General features: G+C 44.2%; 1 protein-coding gene across 8 annotated transcripts in view; it reads left to right on the top strand.

The window, feature by feature from the left end:
- EIF2AK4 (eukaryotic translation initiation factor 2 alpha kinase 4) overlaps positions 1–17,646 on the top strand; it is a 98,652-nt gene that overhangs the window by 61,027 nt on the left and 19,979 nt on the right. For all 8 annotated transcript variants that reach the window (XR_013556251.2, XM_078448485.2, XM_078448484.2 and 5 more), the window contains 9 exons: positions 1,690–1,926; positions 3,652–3,727; positions 4,221–4,342; positions 7,933–7,982; positions 8,930–9,098; positions 10,588–10,704; positions 12,110–12,175; positions 14,659–14,829; positions 15,175–15,309. Coding sequence is in view for 7 of the 8 variants with exons in the window: in XM_078448485.2 (XP_078304611.2) it covers positions 1,690–1,926; positions 3,652–3,727; positions 4,221–4,342; positions 7,933–7,982; positions 8,930–9,098; positions 10,588–10,704; positions 12,110–12,175; positions 14,659–14,829; positions 15,175–15,309 (1,143 nt within the window). In the remaining variant the exon portion in view is untranslated. The remainder of the gene's footprint in view (positions 1–1,689; positions 1,927–3,651; positions 3,728–4,220; positions 4,343–7,932; positions 7,983–8,929; positions 9,099–10,587; positions 10,705–12,109; positions 12,176–14,658; positions 14,830–15,174; positions 15,310–17,646) is intronic.

Here is a 17,646-nt window from a genome sequence, read left to right as displayed (position 1 = left end):
CCTTTATTTATATTAACACTAACGTTCTGTAATTCGGTAGTATTAAACAGGACATTTATTTATGGCTGGAGGAACCCGTTCTGCCTCGTCTGTTCCATTAGCGAAGGACCATTAGAAAATACACTGCATTGTGTTTCTGCTGCTTTTGTTAGCTATTATCATTGATTTGAACGGAGTCGTTTCCTGTGTTTCTGGATGTCATAAATAAATGTTCATTTCATAGCCTTTCCCTATAACAAGTTCTTCTTAGTATTTCCACGTGTTGGCAGCTGTGGGGTCTGTTTTATTAAACTACAAACACAAGAGCAACTGTACCAACCATTTCTCTCAACGGTGATTGCTCACCTCCCAGAGGTATGTACTGGGTACCCGAAAGTATTTGTGTTTGGGCCAGATAAACGTGGTCCCCGAACCGCAGCCCGTGCTGCCCCCCACATCATAGCTGTTGCTTTTTATCTGAAAAGAAACAGCATAGAAAATGCATATGTACTGAATATGATACAATTGTTGCCACACAACAGAAATCGAGCATTGTAATAGGGTCTGTATTGCTAAATATGGAATTGCTTTTACCAGTTTAAATTAAAAAACTTTTTTAACGTTTATTTTTGAGAGAGAGAGAGCACGCGTGTGTATGTGCACACGAGTTGGTGAGGGACAGAGAGAGAAGGAGACAGACTCTGAAGCAGCTTCCAGGCTCTGAGCTGTCAGCACAGAGCCCGACACGGGGCTCAAACTCACAAGCCGTGAGATCATGACCTGAGCCGAAGTCAGACATGACCTGAGCCGAAGTCAGACGCTTAACCAACTGAGCCACCCCAGGCACCCCTTTACCAGTTTAATTTAACTTTTCATAAAAGTGGTGTCTTGTTCATTCCTTTCTTTTCATTTCATTTCTTTTTTTTTTTTAATTCATCCTTTCTTTACATGTGTTTTTCTTTCAGCCTAAGACAGCAGTAGGAGTTAGGAGGGCCGCAGAGAGAGAATATATTAAGAATCTGTAACTAAAAAATGCTTAATAAGATTCATCTAAAAATTGACATTTTTCTGATCTCACATATTCCTCTCTTTATAAGTCCTTAGTGTAAACAGGAGAATTAAGGACTCATGAAGGAACCTTTCAAGGTTCAGGGTGTTCTCACATAGTTCCCTGCTTAATGACGTAGTGGCTTTGAGGTCATAATAAATGAGTAACATAAATCAAGAGAATTCCAGGGAATGACCTTAATACAGATAACATAAATGGAGAGGAAAAAATTAGAACAAGATGTAAGGATTCCAGCAGCTACTCTGCATTATAATTTTTACTAAAATTAGGCATCTAGGGATAATTATTTTCTCTTCCTACACCTGTTTTGATAAAGTATTTTGTGTGTTTATAAGGCCTCGGTTCTGCTTCTGTGTTGTTGAGTTGAGGATCTTCTGGTTGTTCATAACAATAAAATGTAAAAAGGGGCTCTGCCTTTTAAGAAACACTTCTATTATACTATCTCACAACTCTGTGGCCAGAATGAAGTGCAGGGCGAGAAATGACAGCTTGAGTGATTTCAGAGCTACCAATTACAATGCACCAACTCAGTGCAAGAAGTGTGGTGTCTTTTCTTTGACCTGAATCAACCACCAGCTTGTCAGAATTCCAGAGCATCTTCTGTTGCATCCGGTCACCAGCGTGCCTGACTTTCGTTACAGAAATCTGTCATCTCCTGGCTGTTGAACCATGATCCCGCCAAGCGGCCCACGGCCACAGAACTGCTCAAGAGTGAGCTGCTGCCCCCACCCCAGATGGAGGAGTCGGAGCTGCACGAAGTTCTGCACCACACCCTGGCCAACGTGGATGGCAAGGCCTACCGCACCATGATGGCCCAGATCTTCTCCCAGCGCATCTCCCCCGCCATCGATTACACCTACGACAGCAACATGCTGAAGGTGGGCTTGAGCTCAGCTTCCAAAAGAGAGCTCAGCTTGGTTCACAGACGGGGCAAGTCAGTTCCTTAGTTTTCATGGATTCCTTTAATGCCTCCAGCGTATGTTCTTATTCTGAGGTCCGTATGTGCAAAATAGGCACATATGTATCATTCTGGGAAGAGCCATGCTTTTTTTTTTTTTTTCTTTTTAAATGTTTATTTTTTGAGAGAGACAGAGACACAGTATGAGCAGGGGAGGGGCAGAGAGACAGAGACAGAATCTGAAGCAGGCTCCAGGCTCTGAGCGGTCAGCACAAGCCCGACGCAGGGCTCGAACTCATGAACCGTGAGATCATGACTTGAGCCAAAGTGGGACGCTTAACCACCTGAGCCACCCAGGCGCCCCTGGGAAGAGCCATACTTTTAATTGCTTAACTCTAAGGAGTTCCTGACCCATGCCCTTCTCCATCCACCTAAGAGATTAAGCAGCAGTGCTTTTAGAGACTGAGCCCGGGCGCAGCTGCCCAGAGCTGAAAGCATCTAACCTGTTCACATCCATATGGGGTCAGTTGCTCCCAATGCTGGCTGCACGTGAAGGTATATCTGAGAGGCCCTTGGGCATTTCTGACACTTGGGCCCTATATCCGATCTAGTGACTTGGAATTTCTAGGTGTGAGGCACTCCAAGTGTCTCCTCTTAAAATCACCCCGGGTGGTTTCTGAAACATTGCCAGGTTTGGCAACCTTCAACTTTTTCACTTTTCCCTCTCCTCCCCTCCCCGCCCATTCCATTTTAAACAAAAACAGTCTGGAACAATATAGCAAAATGTTAAAATTTGAAAAAGTTGCATGGATGAATAACATATTTGTTATTTTCTTTGTATGTTTCTGTATGCTTGAAAGAATGATGTAATTTTAGAAGAGTAGTAAAGTAGTGGTAAGGTTTGTGGAAGATTAGTGTACTTATCAAGGGCCAAACCAGTTTTTGCTGGCTGGCAATATGAGAAAGATACTTACAGGATTATAGGTGAGTTGTTTATTTTTGTCATTTTTCTTGTTGGTTCTTTCTAAATTTTCTCTAGCAAAATGGTGTTACTTGTGTATTAAGAAACAAGTGAAAAAGCTCTTTATAAAATAGATAAACGCCGGGTAGCTTTCAAGGGGGCCACCATGGATTACCTTGGTATGTGGGAGGGGGTCTGATGCTATCAGATGTCTGATTGCTCTGTGACAGTTGCATCCCCAAGAATCCTTGGGGAGAACGTGTTGTGTGATCAGCTCTATCTGAAAGGCATATTTCAACATGGTTAAGAATCTGGACGGGGCGCCTGGGTGGCTCAGTCGGTTAAGCGGCTGACTTCGGCTCAGGTCATGATCTCGCGGTCCGTGAGTTCGAGCCCCGCGTCAGGCTCTGTGCTGACAGCTCAGAGCCTGGAGCCTGTTTCAGATTCTGTGTCTCCCTCTCTCTGACCCTCCCCCGTTCATGCTCTGTCTCTTTCTGTCTCAAAAATAAATAAACGTTAAAAAAAAAAAATTTTTTTTTTAAAAACAAGAATCTGGCCTTTGAGCTGTTGGTGGCCTTCTTCAAGGTGGCCCCCCTGAGCATGCTCAAAAAGGGACTCATTGTTGACATCCCTTTTGTGGTCCTAGGGATAAGCAGTGTGGTATTTATTGCAAGCTACACATAACCATTTTAAGAGAACTTTTTAATTTGACTTTTGATGATGTGTTAATTGGTCATATTTTAGGGCACCTTCTCAATCCGTACAGCCAAGATACAGCAACATGTGTGTGACACCATCATCCGCATCTTTAAAAGACATGGTATGTCCTTTTTTAAAAAAAATCCTAGGCCTTCTCAAAAGGTGTTCTGTTGCATCATTAGAAAGTACTGTTAATTTTTTTAAAAAAAAGTACTGTTCACAGATTTGGGTGCAGCCATATTTTACCTTTAAATTTGGTTACAGGCACTTGACATCATGTGACATTTAGGCTTATTTTTAACACTCAACTTATTGAGAGGAGAAGATCTGAATATTTATGATTTGAATATTTAGGCTTGCTACGAAAATACAGTTGGTTCGTGGAGTCAGAAATAAGATGACGTTAAAAAAAAAAAAAAAGGGAAAGAAGGAAGACTACGTTAAACTTAATAGACGAGCTGTCCGTTAGTGGGGTTAGAGAACCAGAGAGAGCCTGGTGATGGTTTCAGCAGCCAATAGCAGATACTTACCTGTCAGGTTGGTGTTCGTTTTTAGTTGCCCCCCCAGGAAGAATGAGAACATGATGATCAGTTATTTTTTCTGACTTGGTGTAGGAGCTGTCCAGCTGTGTACCCCACTCCTGCTTCCCCAAAATAGGCAAATATATGAGCACAACGAAGCCGCCTTATTCATGGACCACAGCGGGATGCTGGTGATGCTTCCTTTCGACCTGCGGGTGAGGCTGGGAACGCCCTGGGACAGGCCAGCTATCATGTCTGGTCGTGGGTGGCATCTGTGTGACAGGTTGACCCTTGCCTGTCATGTTTTCCCCTAGGCTTCCATTCTAAATGTCCCCTTTAAGAAACACATTCTTGAGGGAGTTATTGCGGTGAGAGCATTACTGGAATTTAGTATACGCTTGACCTTGTGTACATCCACCTTGCTTATGGAGCAAGTACTTCTGATCCTAGGATTGCCACATCTGCATTTCAGTGTTGAGCTCTGCCGAGTGACCATAGCAGGTGGACCTGGCCAAGTCAGACAAATCAATGCATTTTTTTTCTTTACCTCCTAACTAGATCTTCCCTAACTTCCTAACGTGTTAATGTCGAGAACAATGAAATTCTTCTAATTTCAAGGGCGTCTGATAATGAGGTGTGCTGAATTTCGCTCATGCTTGCTTTCTCCCGATCCCTCGGGGTTCCCTTTGACAGCAGTGACTGGTTATGCACTCCTCTCGTGCTGGTTGCTGACAAGCCATCTGCAGCACTGAACATGCCTAAGGCAGACAAGGGTGTGATTCCCCTCATGCACAGAAAGCACTGACAAGTAGGGAGATGAGCAAAAGCTGTAACCAGTCAGTTCTCAGAAGAGAAATTGCGCTGGGCTAATAAACTTCGGAAAAGATGGTCAGCCTCTTTTAAAGTTTATTTTATTGGGGTGCCTGGGTGACTCAGTCGGTTAAGCTCCGACTTCGGCTCAGGTCATGATCTCATTCATGGCTCGTGAGTTTGAACCCTGTGTCGGGCTTTGTGCTGACAGCTTGGGGCCTGCTTTGGATTCTGTGTCTCTGTCACTCTCTGTACCCTGTGCACCCACCCCCTCCCCAGCTTGTGCTCTGTCTCTCTCTCTCAAAAATGAACACTAAAAATTTTTTTTAAAAATTTATTTTATTTATTTTGAGAGAGCTGGGGAGGGGCAGAGAAAGGGAGAGAGAGAACCCCAAGCAGGTTCTGCGCTGTTAGCATGGAACCCTATGTGGGGCTTGAACTCAGGGACAGTGAGATCATGACCTGAGGCAAAATCAAGAGTTGGATGCTTCACCCACTGAGCCACCCAGCACCCCTACAGTGCAGATTTTTAAACCTGAGCTCCCTTTCTGTAAGCTAATACTCAGTCCTCCCAAATAAAAAGTGAGTACCTTTGAGAATTTGATCCGTAGTTAATGGTACTGGGTCAGATCTCTTGGGACAGTCAGACAATGATTTTATAAGTTGTGGTTATTATTAGCAGGTGGTTAAGAACTTCTAGAAGATCATGGAAAAATCAGGGAATTTATCATAAGAGATTAGACCCATTTTGACTGCATTATCATACATGATACTTTAAAAAATTCAGCCAGAGGCGCCTGGGTGGCTTAATCAGTTGAGAGTCCAACTCTTGATTTTAGCTCAAGTCATGATCCCAGGGTCATGGGATCCAGCCGTGTATGGGGCTCCCCACGGAGCATAGAACCTGCTTAAGATTCTCTCTCTCCCTGTCTTTCCCCCTCCCTCCCTCCCCCTCTCCCTCTCTCCCTCTGTCTCCCCCCCTCAGCTCCTCTGCCCCTCTTGTCCTTTCGCTTTCTCTGTCTCAAATAAATAAATTAATTAAAAAAAAACATCCAGTTATTTGTATAATTAATATTATTTATAGTAGCCAAGATATGGAAACAGCCCAAGTGTCCACTGATAGTTTAATGGATAAAGAAGATATGGTATATACATACAGTGGAATATTGCTCAGCCATAAAAAGAATGAAATCTTGCCATTTGCAACATGGATGGAACCAGAGGGTATTATGCCAAGTAAAATACATCAGAGAATGACAAGTACCATATAATTTCACTTATATGTGGAATCTAAAAACAAAACAAAAAACAGACTCTTCAGTTCAGAGAACAAACTGGTGACTGCCAAAGGCAGGAAGTCGGGGGTGAGGGCAGGGGGAGGGGAATGGGCAAAATAGATAAAAAAAAAAAAAAATTCACGGGTAACCAAATACAGTAAAACCTTGGATTGTGAGTAACTTGTTCAGTGAGTGTTCCGCAAGACAAGCAAACATTTCTTCTTCTTTTTTTTTTTTTTAAATATTTTTATTTATTTTTGAGAGAGAGAGAGAGAGAGACCAAGAGCATGAGCGGGAGAGGGGCAGAGAGAGAGGGAGACACAGAATCCAAAGCAGGCTCCAGGCTCTGAGCTGTCAGCACAGAGCCTGACACGGGGCTTAAACCTGAGAACCGTGAGATCATGACCTGAACTGAATTTAGATGCTCAACTGACTGAGCCACCCAGGTACCCCATGAGCAAACATTTCTAATAAATTTTAACCTGATAAATGAGTGATGTCGTGCATCATGAGGAGTACATGATGCCGAATGTCACATGATCACAACTGAGACAGTGGTTCTTGAAATTCGCTTTGATACACAAGTGCTTTGGATTACAAACATGTTTCCAGAACTAATTATGCTCACAAACCAAGGTTTTACTGTAACTTGTGCTGATCTTACTGATTGCAATTTGGCATAATAAAATTGGACAGAGTGTGTTTAATTAAAAGTGAGTTTTTCTCGGGGCATCTGGGTAGCTCAGTCAGTTGAGCTTCCGATTCTTGGGGTTTTTTTTGTTTTTTTTTATTAAAATTTTTTTTTAACGTTTATTTATTTTTGAGACAGAGAGACAGAGCATGAACGGGGGAGGGTCAGAGAGAGGGAGACACAATCTGAAACAGGCTCCAGGCTCTGAGCTGTGAGCACAGAGCCCGACACGGGGCTCGAACTCACGGACCGTGAGATCATGACCTGAGCCGAAGTCGGCCGCTTAACCGACTGAGCCACCTAGGCGCCCCTGATTCTTGGTTTTGACTTAGGTCATAATCTCAAGGTTTGTGGGATCGAGCCCAACATCAGGCTCTGTGCTGAAATTGCTGGAGCCTGCTTGGGATTCTCTCCCTCTCTCTCTGCCCAGCCCCTCAAATAAATAAACTTTAAAAAAAAAAAAAGTTTTTCTCAAATTGAAAAACCTAAGAAGTGCCACAGTGAATAAGGTGGGTAGCATGCCCCACAGTAGGTCTACTGCTGACTGACCGAGTCAGGAACATTTCAAGGAATGTGAATGATGAGCAGTGCCCAACTCTGAATAGACTAAAAACCACTGAGTTATTTTTTTAAATTTATTTACTTTTTAATTTACATCCAAGTTAGCATATAGTGCAACACTGATTTCGGGAGTAGATTCCTTAATGCCCATTACCCATCTAGCCCATACCCCTCCCACAACTCCTCCAGCAACCCTCTGTTTGTTCTCTATATTTAAGAGTCTCTTATGTTTTGTCTCCCTCCCTGTTTTTATATGATTTTTGCTTCCCTTCCCTTAAGTTCACCTGTTTTGTATCTTAAAGTCCTCATGTAAGTGAAGTCATAACGATATTTGTCTTTCTCTGACTGACTGAATTGTACACTTTAAAAGGGTGGACTTTATATCTCAACAAAGCTGTTCTTAAAAAACCAAAAGGAGTGGGTTCTGGCACATTTTAACATCGACCTTTGAAACTTTGCTTTTCAGGTTCCTTTTGCAAGATACGTTGCGAGAAACAATATACTGAATTTGAAACGGTACGAAACAATGGGGGTTTCAGTTTCATTTGGTGGATGTGGGAAAGAAGCCAAAGGAGGATGTTTTGTCATCTATGCTCCTGACACAGCAAAGAATTTGGGGTTTGAATTTGGGGTTTAAAGTCATGAGCTTGGAGTATGATTAAAATACCAACCACAGTACCCCTTTTAATAAAAAAGGGACACCGACTGTCGGCCTTCTCTTTAGAACAAACGTAGCAGTTGGGCAGGCACCCCAAGGCCCCTGCAGTCTATTCTGCGCCTTCTGACGTCCCCAAGCAACACAACTAATTATTTTCACAAATGGTTGCTTGACAAAAACATCTGGCGGCTCTGGATCACAGATGGCCCCTTGTAAACCTTAATTGGAGGGACAAACGGCCAGTGGTCTCTGTGTGAAAACTGCCGACGCAGGTAACTGAACAAAAGCTGCTTGTAGAGAAGTGGAGTAAACCCAGCAGGAATGCTGGATGCTGAGGACCTCCAGGCACTTGGCAGTGGAAAAGGTTTTTCTGTACATTCAGCTGCCACAGGGGTCAAACAGCGTGATCTCCATAAATTGGAGCGGTATTGTTGCCAACGAGGCACCCTGCTTTAAAGCGTCGTTCTTCAAAGGAAGTCAGAGCCCTTTACAAATGGTTTTACTCTCAGCTGCAAGTGAACAATGAACAGGCAGAGGCCTAAGGTGTGTCACTGAGTAGAAAGCAAGCACTAAAGGTAAAATTATTTCTTGCATGCAACTTCATCTCTGTTTCAAACATTAAAGAACAAATCAAGCCCTGTACTTAGTGGCAGCCCTAGGAATTGGCACTTAAATGTCTCTTTAAAGCCTCTTGATCCTACCACTGATTCATTTTCTCAGATTTCTTTTCTCTTGTTCCATAACCTCTTAAGCATATTTGATTCCAGGAAGCAGTGACCTCGTAAATCTGGGTTTCTCTCTCCAGATACTGCATAGAACGTGTGTTCAGACCTCGCAAGTTAGACCGATTTCATCCCAAAGAGCTTCTGGAGTGTGCATTTGATATTGTCACATCTACCACCAACAGCTCTCTGCCCACTGCGGAAATCATCTATACGATCTGTGAAATCATCCAGGAGTTCCCAGCGCTTCAGGTGACTTTCCAGAGTCTAACATGCCAAGGTCATCCCGCTAGATCCCTTGACCCTGTTCCCGACCCCGGGCTTTACCAGTAGGGGGTCACATTTTACTAAAATGACTAAGAGTTTGATGAAGTTACTTCTGGGTTTATCTCAGGCTCTTCCCTCTGCCTTGAAAGGAATGGGTTTTGTTTTTATCTGGTTTGAGGGAAGGGCATTGTTTCTCTGCCCGTTCTTCCAACATGCAAGAAATCAGCTAAGATTCCTAGGATGCTTTTAAAAAATTTATTTATCTGTTTATTTTATTTTTATTTTTGGGAGAGAAAGAGAGAGCATGAGCAGGGGAGGGGCAGAGAAAAAGGGAGACAGAATCTGAAGCAGGCTCCAGGCCCCGAGCCATCAGCACGGAGCCCGATGCAGGGCTCGAACTCACGAACCGTGAGATCATGACCTGAGCCAAAGTTGGACTCTTAACTGAGCCACCCAGGTGCCCCCCCCCCCACCCCACCAGGATGCTTTTAGTACCTTCACCCTGTTCAGAACCCTTTGTGACCGCCCCCCCATACCCCACGCTGTCTCTCAGCTCCCCAACTATACTTTCCATTGAGCTTGCATCCTGCCTCGCCAGTAGAGACTGCTCTGGCATAACTGTTTGCTTTCCTCAAGCCTTCCCTCCACATCCCACATAAGAGCCCACTCACCCCCCCCACACCGTGCCGGTCACGTTGTTCCTTGTCTAGAAAGACCTCTTTTCCCAGCTGCCATTTGCACCCCTTCTGTCCCAAAAGCCTGCTTGCTCCCTCATCAGCTGGCCAGCCACCTTTCCTTCTCAACCCAACAGCCCCTGAGGTGAGGCGCCACCTGCTGGTTGAGGGCAGAGCTGTTGTGCCCACTTTGCTGTATACCCTGCCGTGTGTAGCTCACTGCTCTGTGAATGCTGGCTAATCACCTCAGGTGGACAGAAGTCATGACAGCTGTTCCACCAGCCCGTCCTTAAACATCAGTTACTGTTGAACCAGATCCTCTCCCTCTTTGAAATCTGTGTAAACTCACTCAGGCTTTTCACCATAGCTGAAAACCAAAGTATTTTGGATTTCTATATTAAAGTGTTTGATTATGGGGCGTCCGACTTGGGCTCAGGTCATGATCTCACGGTTCGTAAGTTCCAGCCCCACGTCGGGCCCTGTGCTGACAGCTCAGAGCCTGGAACTTGCTTCGGATTCTGTGTCTCCCTTTCTCTCTGCTCCTCCCCTCTTTGCGCTCTGTCTCTCAGAAATAAATAAACATTTTTTTTAAAAAAAAGGCGTTTGATTATATTATACTCTGGTTTTAACAATGTAAAAGCAATGTTAATGAAAAAAAAGAAATTAGAAGGCAATATGCTAAGATTCAGTCCTCCCACAATGCCCTGCAAGGATGGCAAGTTGGTGGGAAGATTCTGGATTTGGTCACGTACTTATACTACTTTTATAATGAAACCAACGTTTTTTCTCTTGTATCCTAGGAAAGAAATTACAGTATTTACCTGAACCATACCATGTTATTGAAAGCAATCCTCTTACACTGTGGGATCCCAGAAGATAAACTCAGTCAAGTCTATGTTATTCTGTATGATGCCGTGGTGAGCATTTAATTACTTGGACTTGAGATTGAAAGATACTGATAGTTGATAAATATTTTCTTTGTGATGTAACCATAAGACTGAGTTGGGAGTTTTGTCTCCTTCCTTCATTGCTCTAAGGTAAAAAAAAAAAAAAACAATTGGAGGGAGTGTCTATATTGAGAATAAAAGGCTATGCCCTGCCCTTAGTTCTTCCAACAACACCTGTACTTATCAGTAAACTAATGTATAGATTTGGACCAGCTGGACTGGGGGAGAGTGGTCTCAACTTCGGTGGGGCCTCGTTTAGCACCTCCTTCCTGTGGGGCTGGGGCAGCGCTATGTCTATTTACTCTTGCTAATTTAGCTGCATCGTAGTGTTCATGACTCTCTAGTATGTGTATAGATACTCTACCGTATGCGTGCAGAGCCTGGAGGGGAACCACCGAAAATCTTAAATAGTGTTACAGTGCTGAATTGAAGGTGAATGCTTTTCTGATTTCATTTCATGTTAAATACGGTTTTTATAACAAATAAGGCATCCAGGAGATTCAGTAATCTAAAGTGGCCAAAGCTGTGTGATTGAGTCAGAACAGATAGTGGAAGCCTCTGCTGGCTTACTGTACTGGTTTTCTGTACATCAAAAAAGGCTATTTTCATTTTTTTAAGTTCCTTTATTTATTTTGAGAAAGGGAGCATGAGCAGGGGAGGGGCTGAGAGAGGGAGAGAGAGAATCCCAAGGAAGCTCCGTGCTGTCAGGGCAGAGCCTGACGTGGGGCTTGAACTCACGACCCGGGAGATCATGACCTGAGCCGAGATCAAGAGTTGGATGTTTAACTGACTAAGCCACCCAGGTCACCGCCGCATGCCCCCCAAAACCTAACTAGCTTTTCTCTTATCTGACTGGTATGCATCCAGGGCCCTAATTTCACTGTGTGTTTCTCAGTGGTGCTTTAGCCCCAAATATTGTTGCTGTTGGGCTGTAACAGACCTACTACGTCAGTAGGACACTGGCAGGAACACCAGGGATTGTGCAGGGGGCTCCACGTCCTTCTTGTTCCTATCCCACAGCCACAGCCTCTTTGCCGGCATGGGACGCGATGCTCAGAGCCTGTCCGCACGTGGCTTTTGTTTGGGGAACACGGATCAGTTACTCCCGTGCCATCCAAACGGAAGCACTCTGGTTCGGCCGGTCCAGCTCAGGGTTGCCTCACCATTCAGCAAGTGCACCTTCCCCCTTTTAATTCTTTTATGTGAATTGAAAAAAAAAATTTTTTTTTTCTAATCACAGAATTAATCCACCCTCCATGATTAGAAAGCAGTTTGTCTGTAGTAGAGGATATGCTTGTCAGAATTAGCCTGGATATTATATCTTGTCCGGGGCCAAATTTGGTGACTCTCGCTGTTACCTTTCTCTCCACATTAGACAGAAAAGCTGACGAGGACAGAAGTGGAAGCCAAGTTTTGTAATCTGTCTTTGTCGTCTAATAGTGTAAGTACCTTGTCACGGCGCTACTACGTCTACATGTCTCTGTAACTTTGTGATACCAGAGAATGTCCCCTGTCGCCTCACAGACCGGTTTCCCTCTAGTGTTAATCGGTACCATGGCAACCTCCGGGATCAGGGGAAGAGAGCCCAGCGCTGTGATCCAAGCATGCGTCTCCATGCTGCTGCTTAATGTGCAGTCATCATCCCCTTCTTTCTTGATCACCAGATGCTTTGCTCTTAAACCGTGTAAGGGCTGTGCTTGCCATGGCCTCCTGCCGAGTGGGCCTAGCACAAGCTGTCCTCTTCTGAAATAGATCCTCTGGGACTGGGTTGAAGCACAGAGCTCCGCAGATCATCTGGGTTTCCCCCACCACTGTATCCCCTCCTCCCGATCTCCTAACACCTCAGAGTTGAGAAAAAGCTCCTGCCTTCTTGGTACATTTCTTCCTGAAATCTTATATTTGATCGCAGTGGCAATATATCTCGTGGGGTAAACAGGTTTGTCATGTTCTCTCGACAGGCTTCAGATTGGTCTCTGATCTTTGACACAGTAACCCACACTTCATGGAGTCACTAATCGCAGAAGACAACAGGGATTTCTGACATTTTCCTGAGTATTTATACAAGAAGGGATACTTCTTTAAACTTGCCCCGAATCCCTCTGGCCCTGGTCGGGCAGGCACTCAGTTACATGAGTTTGTGATGATCAGCAAATTCATGTATGAGATAGATGAAAATATGATCGTGCACAGACTGGGCAGAGGTGTTCATTCTTGAGGATCCCTACAGTGTGGGCTGTAGGCACAGCGCTAGGGATATTAAAGGGGTCAGTTGAAGAGTCCATAGACTGCTTTCAACTCCATTCATATTGGCCTGTAAAAAGCCATGGGGGGATCCGTGCAGCACAGGTCTACCCGCGGCTCTCTAACACAACTTGCACACACACGGCACACCCAGACCTCAGCTCGAAGCAATCAGCACACAGTTTGTAGGCGTAGGGAGAGTAAACCAGATTGCATAGTACTAGGAGTTCGAGAAATTAAGCCAGCTTAAATTTTAGATATTAAATATTGTAAGAGATATTAATGAAACACAAAGTGACCAGAGCCGTAATATTTTAACATGAAGCACAGTACCTACATAATACTGTAGGCATTACACAGCACATAGCGATGAGCAGATAGAATCCCAGACATAAATAGCACAAGGAATCTACTCAGGAAACTGCCCAATCCAGCGATTCCTTACCTGAAGGTTCAGACCCAAAAGGTTCTTGGAACTAATGCCACTTTGCAAAAATATTTCACATTTGCACATGATAGATAGCTGCATCCGTTGTCAAAATGTCAGCCTCTTTTTTTGCTACATCTCTGGGAAGTTTGATTGGCTTAAAAACAGAAGAATTAGCACTTGATAAAAGACATTGAATGCTCTCATTATGTACAGATGGAACTCTAAGGATCTTAGAAAAGAAGGTAGAAGTGTTGTAAGCCAGTGTCTGGCCCAATCTTCTGTTTAACGACAAAGGATCTTCGGCGCAGAGAGATTTTGTGACTTGTTCAAAGTCACGTGGAGTTTGTTGATGACGGGGTGAAGGACCCAGATCTGGGGATATTGACTCTACTGTTTTTGCACCTCATTCATGGGGGTAATTTAATGTTAAAACTTGAGAAGAAATACAAGTAATTTATGGTTATTAAACTGTATTAAGCTGAGTCTTCATTCAGTTCTTGGTTTCCATGTGCCAATTTATTGTTGAGCCAGGTTATACTTACATAGTCTTAAAATAGCTAGAATTTTGTTTAACTCCCAGAAGCTAAAGTGCGAATTTTCTTTCTGGTGTATGACCATAGTTCCTTCCTCCTTCACCTGCTGTGTGCCAGGGACTGGGCCGGGCCTGTGGAAAATCTCTAGCCACTGCCCTCCTGTGGAAGACAGTGGGTGCAGCAGCTGAGAGCTGGGGTGGAGGTATAAGTCAGAGGGAAGGAAGGATATAGAGGCTGCCTGCAGGAGGTAACACCCGAGCTGTGCCCCAAGGCTCCAAACAGGAATTACTCCAGCAAAGGGAGGAGAGGGAATTTCTGGCTACTTAAGAATAGAATGAGAACCAGTCAGACTTGACCTTTCCACCCCCGATTTCTGTGCTTGAAGTAACAGGAGTAGATGAGAATGAGGAAGGTAAGGAGGAACAGTACTGGCTTGGAAATCTGTAATGATGGCTCTACTGGGGACTAGGCTCTGCTCTGCAGGGGTCAGCATTGACTGGGAGCAGGTGCCAGAAGCACTTATGTGAGGTGCTTCCAAGTTGTGGGAAAAGGGTAATCTTAGTCAGGATCCCAGTAAAGGCTAAAATTGCCTCCGACCACAAAATCCCTCCTCGTGGAGGTGCACAAGCTTTGCCGTGACCCCTGTGTGTCCAAAACACCACGTAAAGTGCATCTTCCCGACCGTGGATGGGAAGCTAAATGTGCCTCTTTGCTTTCCAGCTGTATCGACTCTACAAGTTTATTGAGCAGAAGGGAGATTTGCAAGATCTCACGCCAGCAATAAATTCGTTAATAAAACAGAAAACAGGTGTTGCCCAGTTGGTGAAGTACGGCTTAAAAGATCTAGAGGAGATTGTTGGACTTCTGAAGAAATTTGGCATAAAGTTACAGGTTTGGCAACTGTTGGATTCTATTATGGATTTGTAGCATTAGCACAAGGGGGAAATGGGTTTTTTAAGTTAATGCGAGTAAGCGTTTTATTTTTTCAGAATTCTACTTTCTATATTTTGGAACTGTTGGTATCTAGTAATAATTTTGGCTTAAATCAGAATTTCCTTGCAAGCATCATGATTCCTATTGAAGAGCAATTCTGCTTCTGCAAAGCAGGGATTCTTGAAGAGAGCAGAGTTTCTCTTACTTGGCAGGCTATACTGTGTACCACATCCTACTGGTGCTGTGATGTGATTCATGGACAACAGTGCCCTTGACACGTTTGCATGGGATTGCACTTCACAGGTCTTGATCAACTTGGGCTTGGTTTACAAGGTGCAGCAGCACAACGGAGTCATCTTCCAGTTTGTGGCGGTCATCAGACGGAGGCAAAGGGCTATATCTGAAATCCTTGCGGCTGGTGGCCGATACGACCTGCTGGTGAGAGCCTGCCCTGGATTAATTGACTTACTCTGGCATTGTTTCATTTCTTTCATAACTTGATATTTTGAAATATTTCACACCTTCAGAAACACTGAACCAGTGGTATCATTGATCCACCCACATGCCTTTTATCGAGGAATAGAAATGTATTGTGAACCGCATTTGTAGCGTTTTTTAACTTTTATTATTTTCTTTAAATGTTTATTTTGAGAGAGGGAGTGTGTGAGTGCGCATGAGCACACGCAAGCAGGGTTTGGGTGAGAGAGAGAGAGAGAGGAGAGAGAATCCCAAGCAATCACAGAGCCCAATGGTGGGGCTCGATCCCACAAACTGTGAGGTCATGACCTGAGCCAAAATCAAGAGTTGAACATTTAACCAGCTAAGCCCCCCAGGCACCTCTAACTTTTATTTTAAAAGAATTACAAGTTTACAGAAAATTGCAAAGATAGCACAAAGAGAACTCCGTTTCCTTGAATGGTTAAATCTGGCATAACTATAATAAAATATCAAAACCAGGACACGGACATTGGTACACAGTATGTGTGTAATTCTGTGCCATTGTACCACATGTGTAGAGTCCCGTAACCACCGCCACAATTGAGATACAGAGCTGTTCTGTCACATATAGATCCTTTGGTGCTGACATTTACTAGTTCAAACGAAGTATAGAACCATTATCTCCCCTTTAAGTCCTTATACCCCTCCCCCCACTTATAATTGTCTTAAATACTTCCTCTCCATACATTGAGATCCACATCAGACAGTGTTACGCTTTTTACTTCAGCTGCCAAACTCTGAGACACCCAAGAGGAGAAGAATTGCTGGTTTCTGATGAGAAGTGTGCTGTTATTTGAATTTTCCCCTAGAAGAAAGTTGGGTTTCACTCCATGCTTTTTAAGATTTTTTTTTTCTTTGTCTTTAGTTTGCAATGTGATCATGACAGGTCTTGGTGTGACTTTCGTTGGATTCATACTCTTTGGGATTATCTCAGTTTCTTGAATCTAGAGGTTTATGTCCTTTTCCAGTGTGCCCCCCCCGCCGCCCCCAAGCCCCAGCAGGGTGGCATCAGAGAACACTAAGTGGGAGCCAGGACTTTCATATCTGCCTGGGCAGTGCTCCCTGAACAGGGTCATCGGAGGCCAGGAACTAAAGGATTTCGGACCCCTGCCTCCAGCCAAGCAGTAACATGGCCTTCCCTGTGGGGGTGGTGGTGCTGGAGAAAGCTGAGTGGGAGGCTGAACTTGCCCTGCAATCCAGCAGTAACAGGGTCTCCTGCCCACCCCTCACCACAGCACCGGGGGAGAATGTTTCAAGCATATTATTCTAAGATCTCTTCAGTTGCACTCTCTTTTTCCTCTCCTTCTAGGTCTCTGATGACAAATGTTTGAGTTTTTGTTCTATCCCTGAGGTTCTGGGGCATTGTGCTTTATAGTCTGTTCTGTCTTCATACTGAGTTATTTCTCTTGTGTCATCTTCAATTTCATTGGCTATATCCTGTCTTATCCCCATTCTGCTGTTGAGCCCATCCAGAGTTTTGTTTTTGTTGTTTTTTTTTACCTTCTTATTTGCTGAGACCCTTTTTTGTTTGTTTGTTTCAAGCCTGTTCACAATGCTTGTTGAAGCATTCTTATGATGGTTGCTTTAAAATCCTTGTCAGATAATTCTGACATCTTTGTCATCTTGGTGTTGGTGTCTGTTGTCTTTTTTTTTTTTTTTTTTTAATGTTTATTTTCAGAGAGAGCAAGCCAGTGAGCATGAGTGGGGAAGGGGGAGAGAGAGAGGAAGAGAGAGAATCCCAAGCAGGCTCCTTGCTGTCAGCGCAGAGCCAGACGTCCAGCTTGATCCCATGAACTGTGAGATCATGACCTGGGCCAAAATCAAGAGTCGGACACTTGACTGATTGAGCCACCCAGGCACTCCTGTGGATTGTCTTTTTTTTTTTTTTTTTTAAATGTTTACTTTTGAGAAAGAAGAGAACATGTACACGCAAGAGCAAGGGAGGGGGTAGTGTACAGAGGATCCGAAGCGAGCTCTGCACTGATAGCACGGAGCCCCGTGTGGGGCTTGAACTCAAGAACCATGGGATCCTGACCTGGGCCAAAGTTGGACGCTTAACCAATTGAGTCACCCAGGCGCCCTGTTGTCTTTTCTTACACATTTTGAGATCTTCGTGGTTCTTGCCCTGATGCATGATTCTCACTTGCACCCTGGATATTTTAAGTGTTATGTTATGAGAGTCTGGAGCTTAGCCAGATCTTCTGGTTTAGCAGGTCTCCTCTGATAGCACACTGGAGGGGCAGGGGGTTCTTGGTACTATTGGCTAAGGGTAAAGAT

The sequence above is a fragment of the Panthera onca genome, chromosome B3 (assembly GCF_046562875.1).
Source record: "Panthera onca isolate mPanOnc1 chromosome B3, mPanOnc1 haplotype 2, whole genome shotgun sequence".
Classification (NCBI taxonomy): domain Eukaryota; kingdom Metazoa; phylum Chordata; class Mammalia; order Carnivora; family Felidae; genus Panthera; species Panthera onca.
This window is presented reverse-complemented; position numbering and strand designations above follow the sequence as displayed.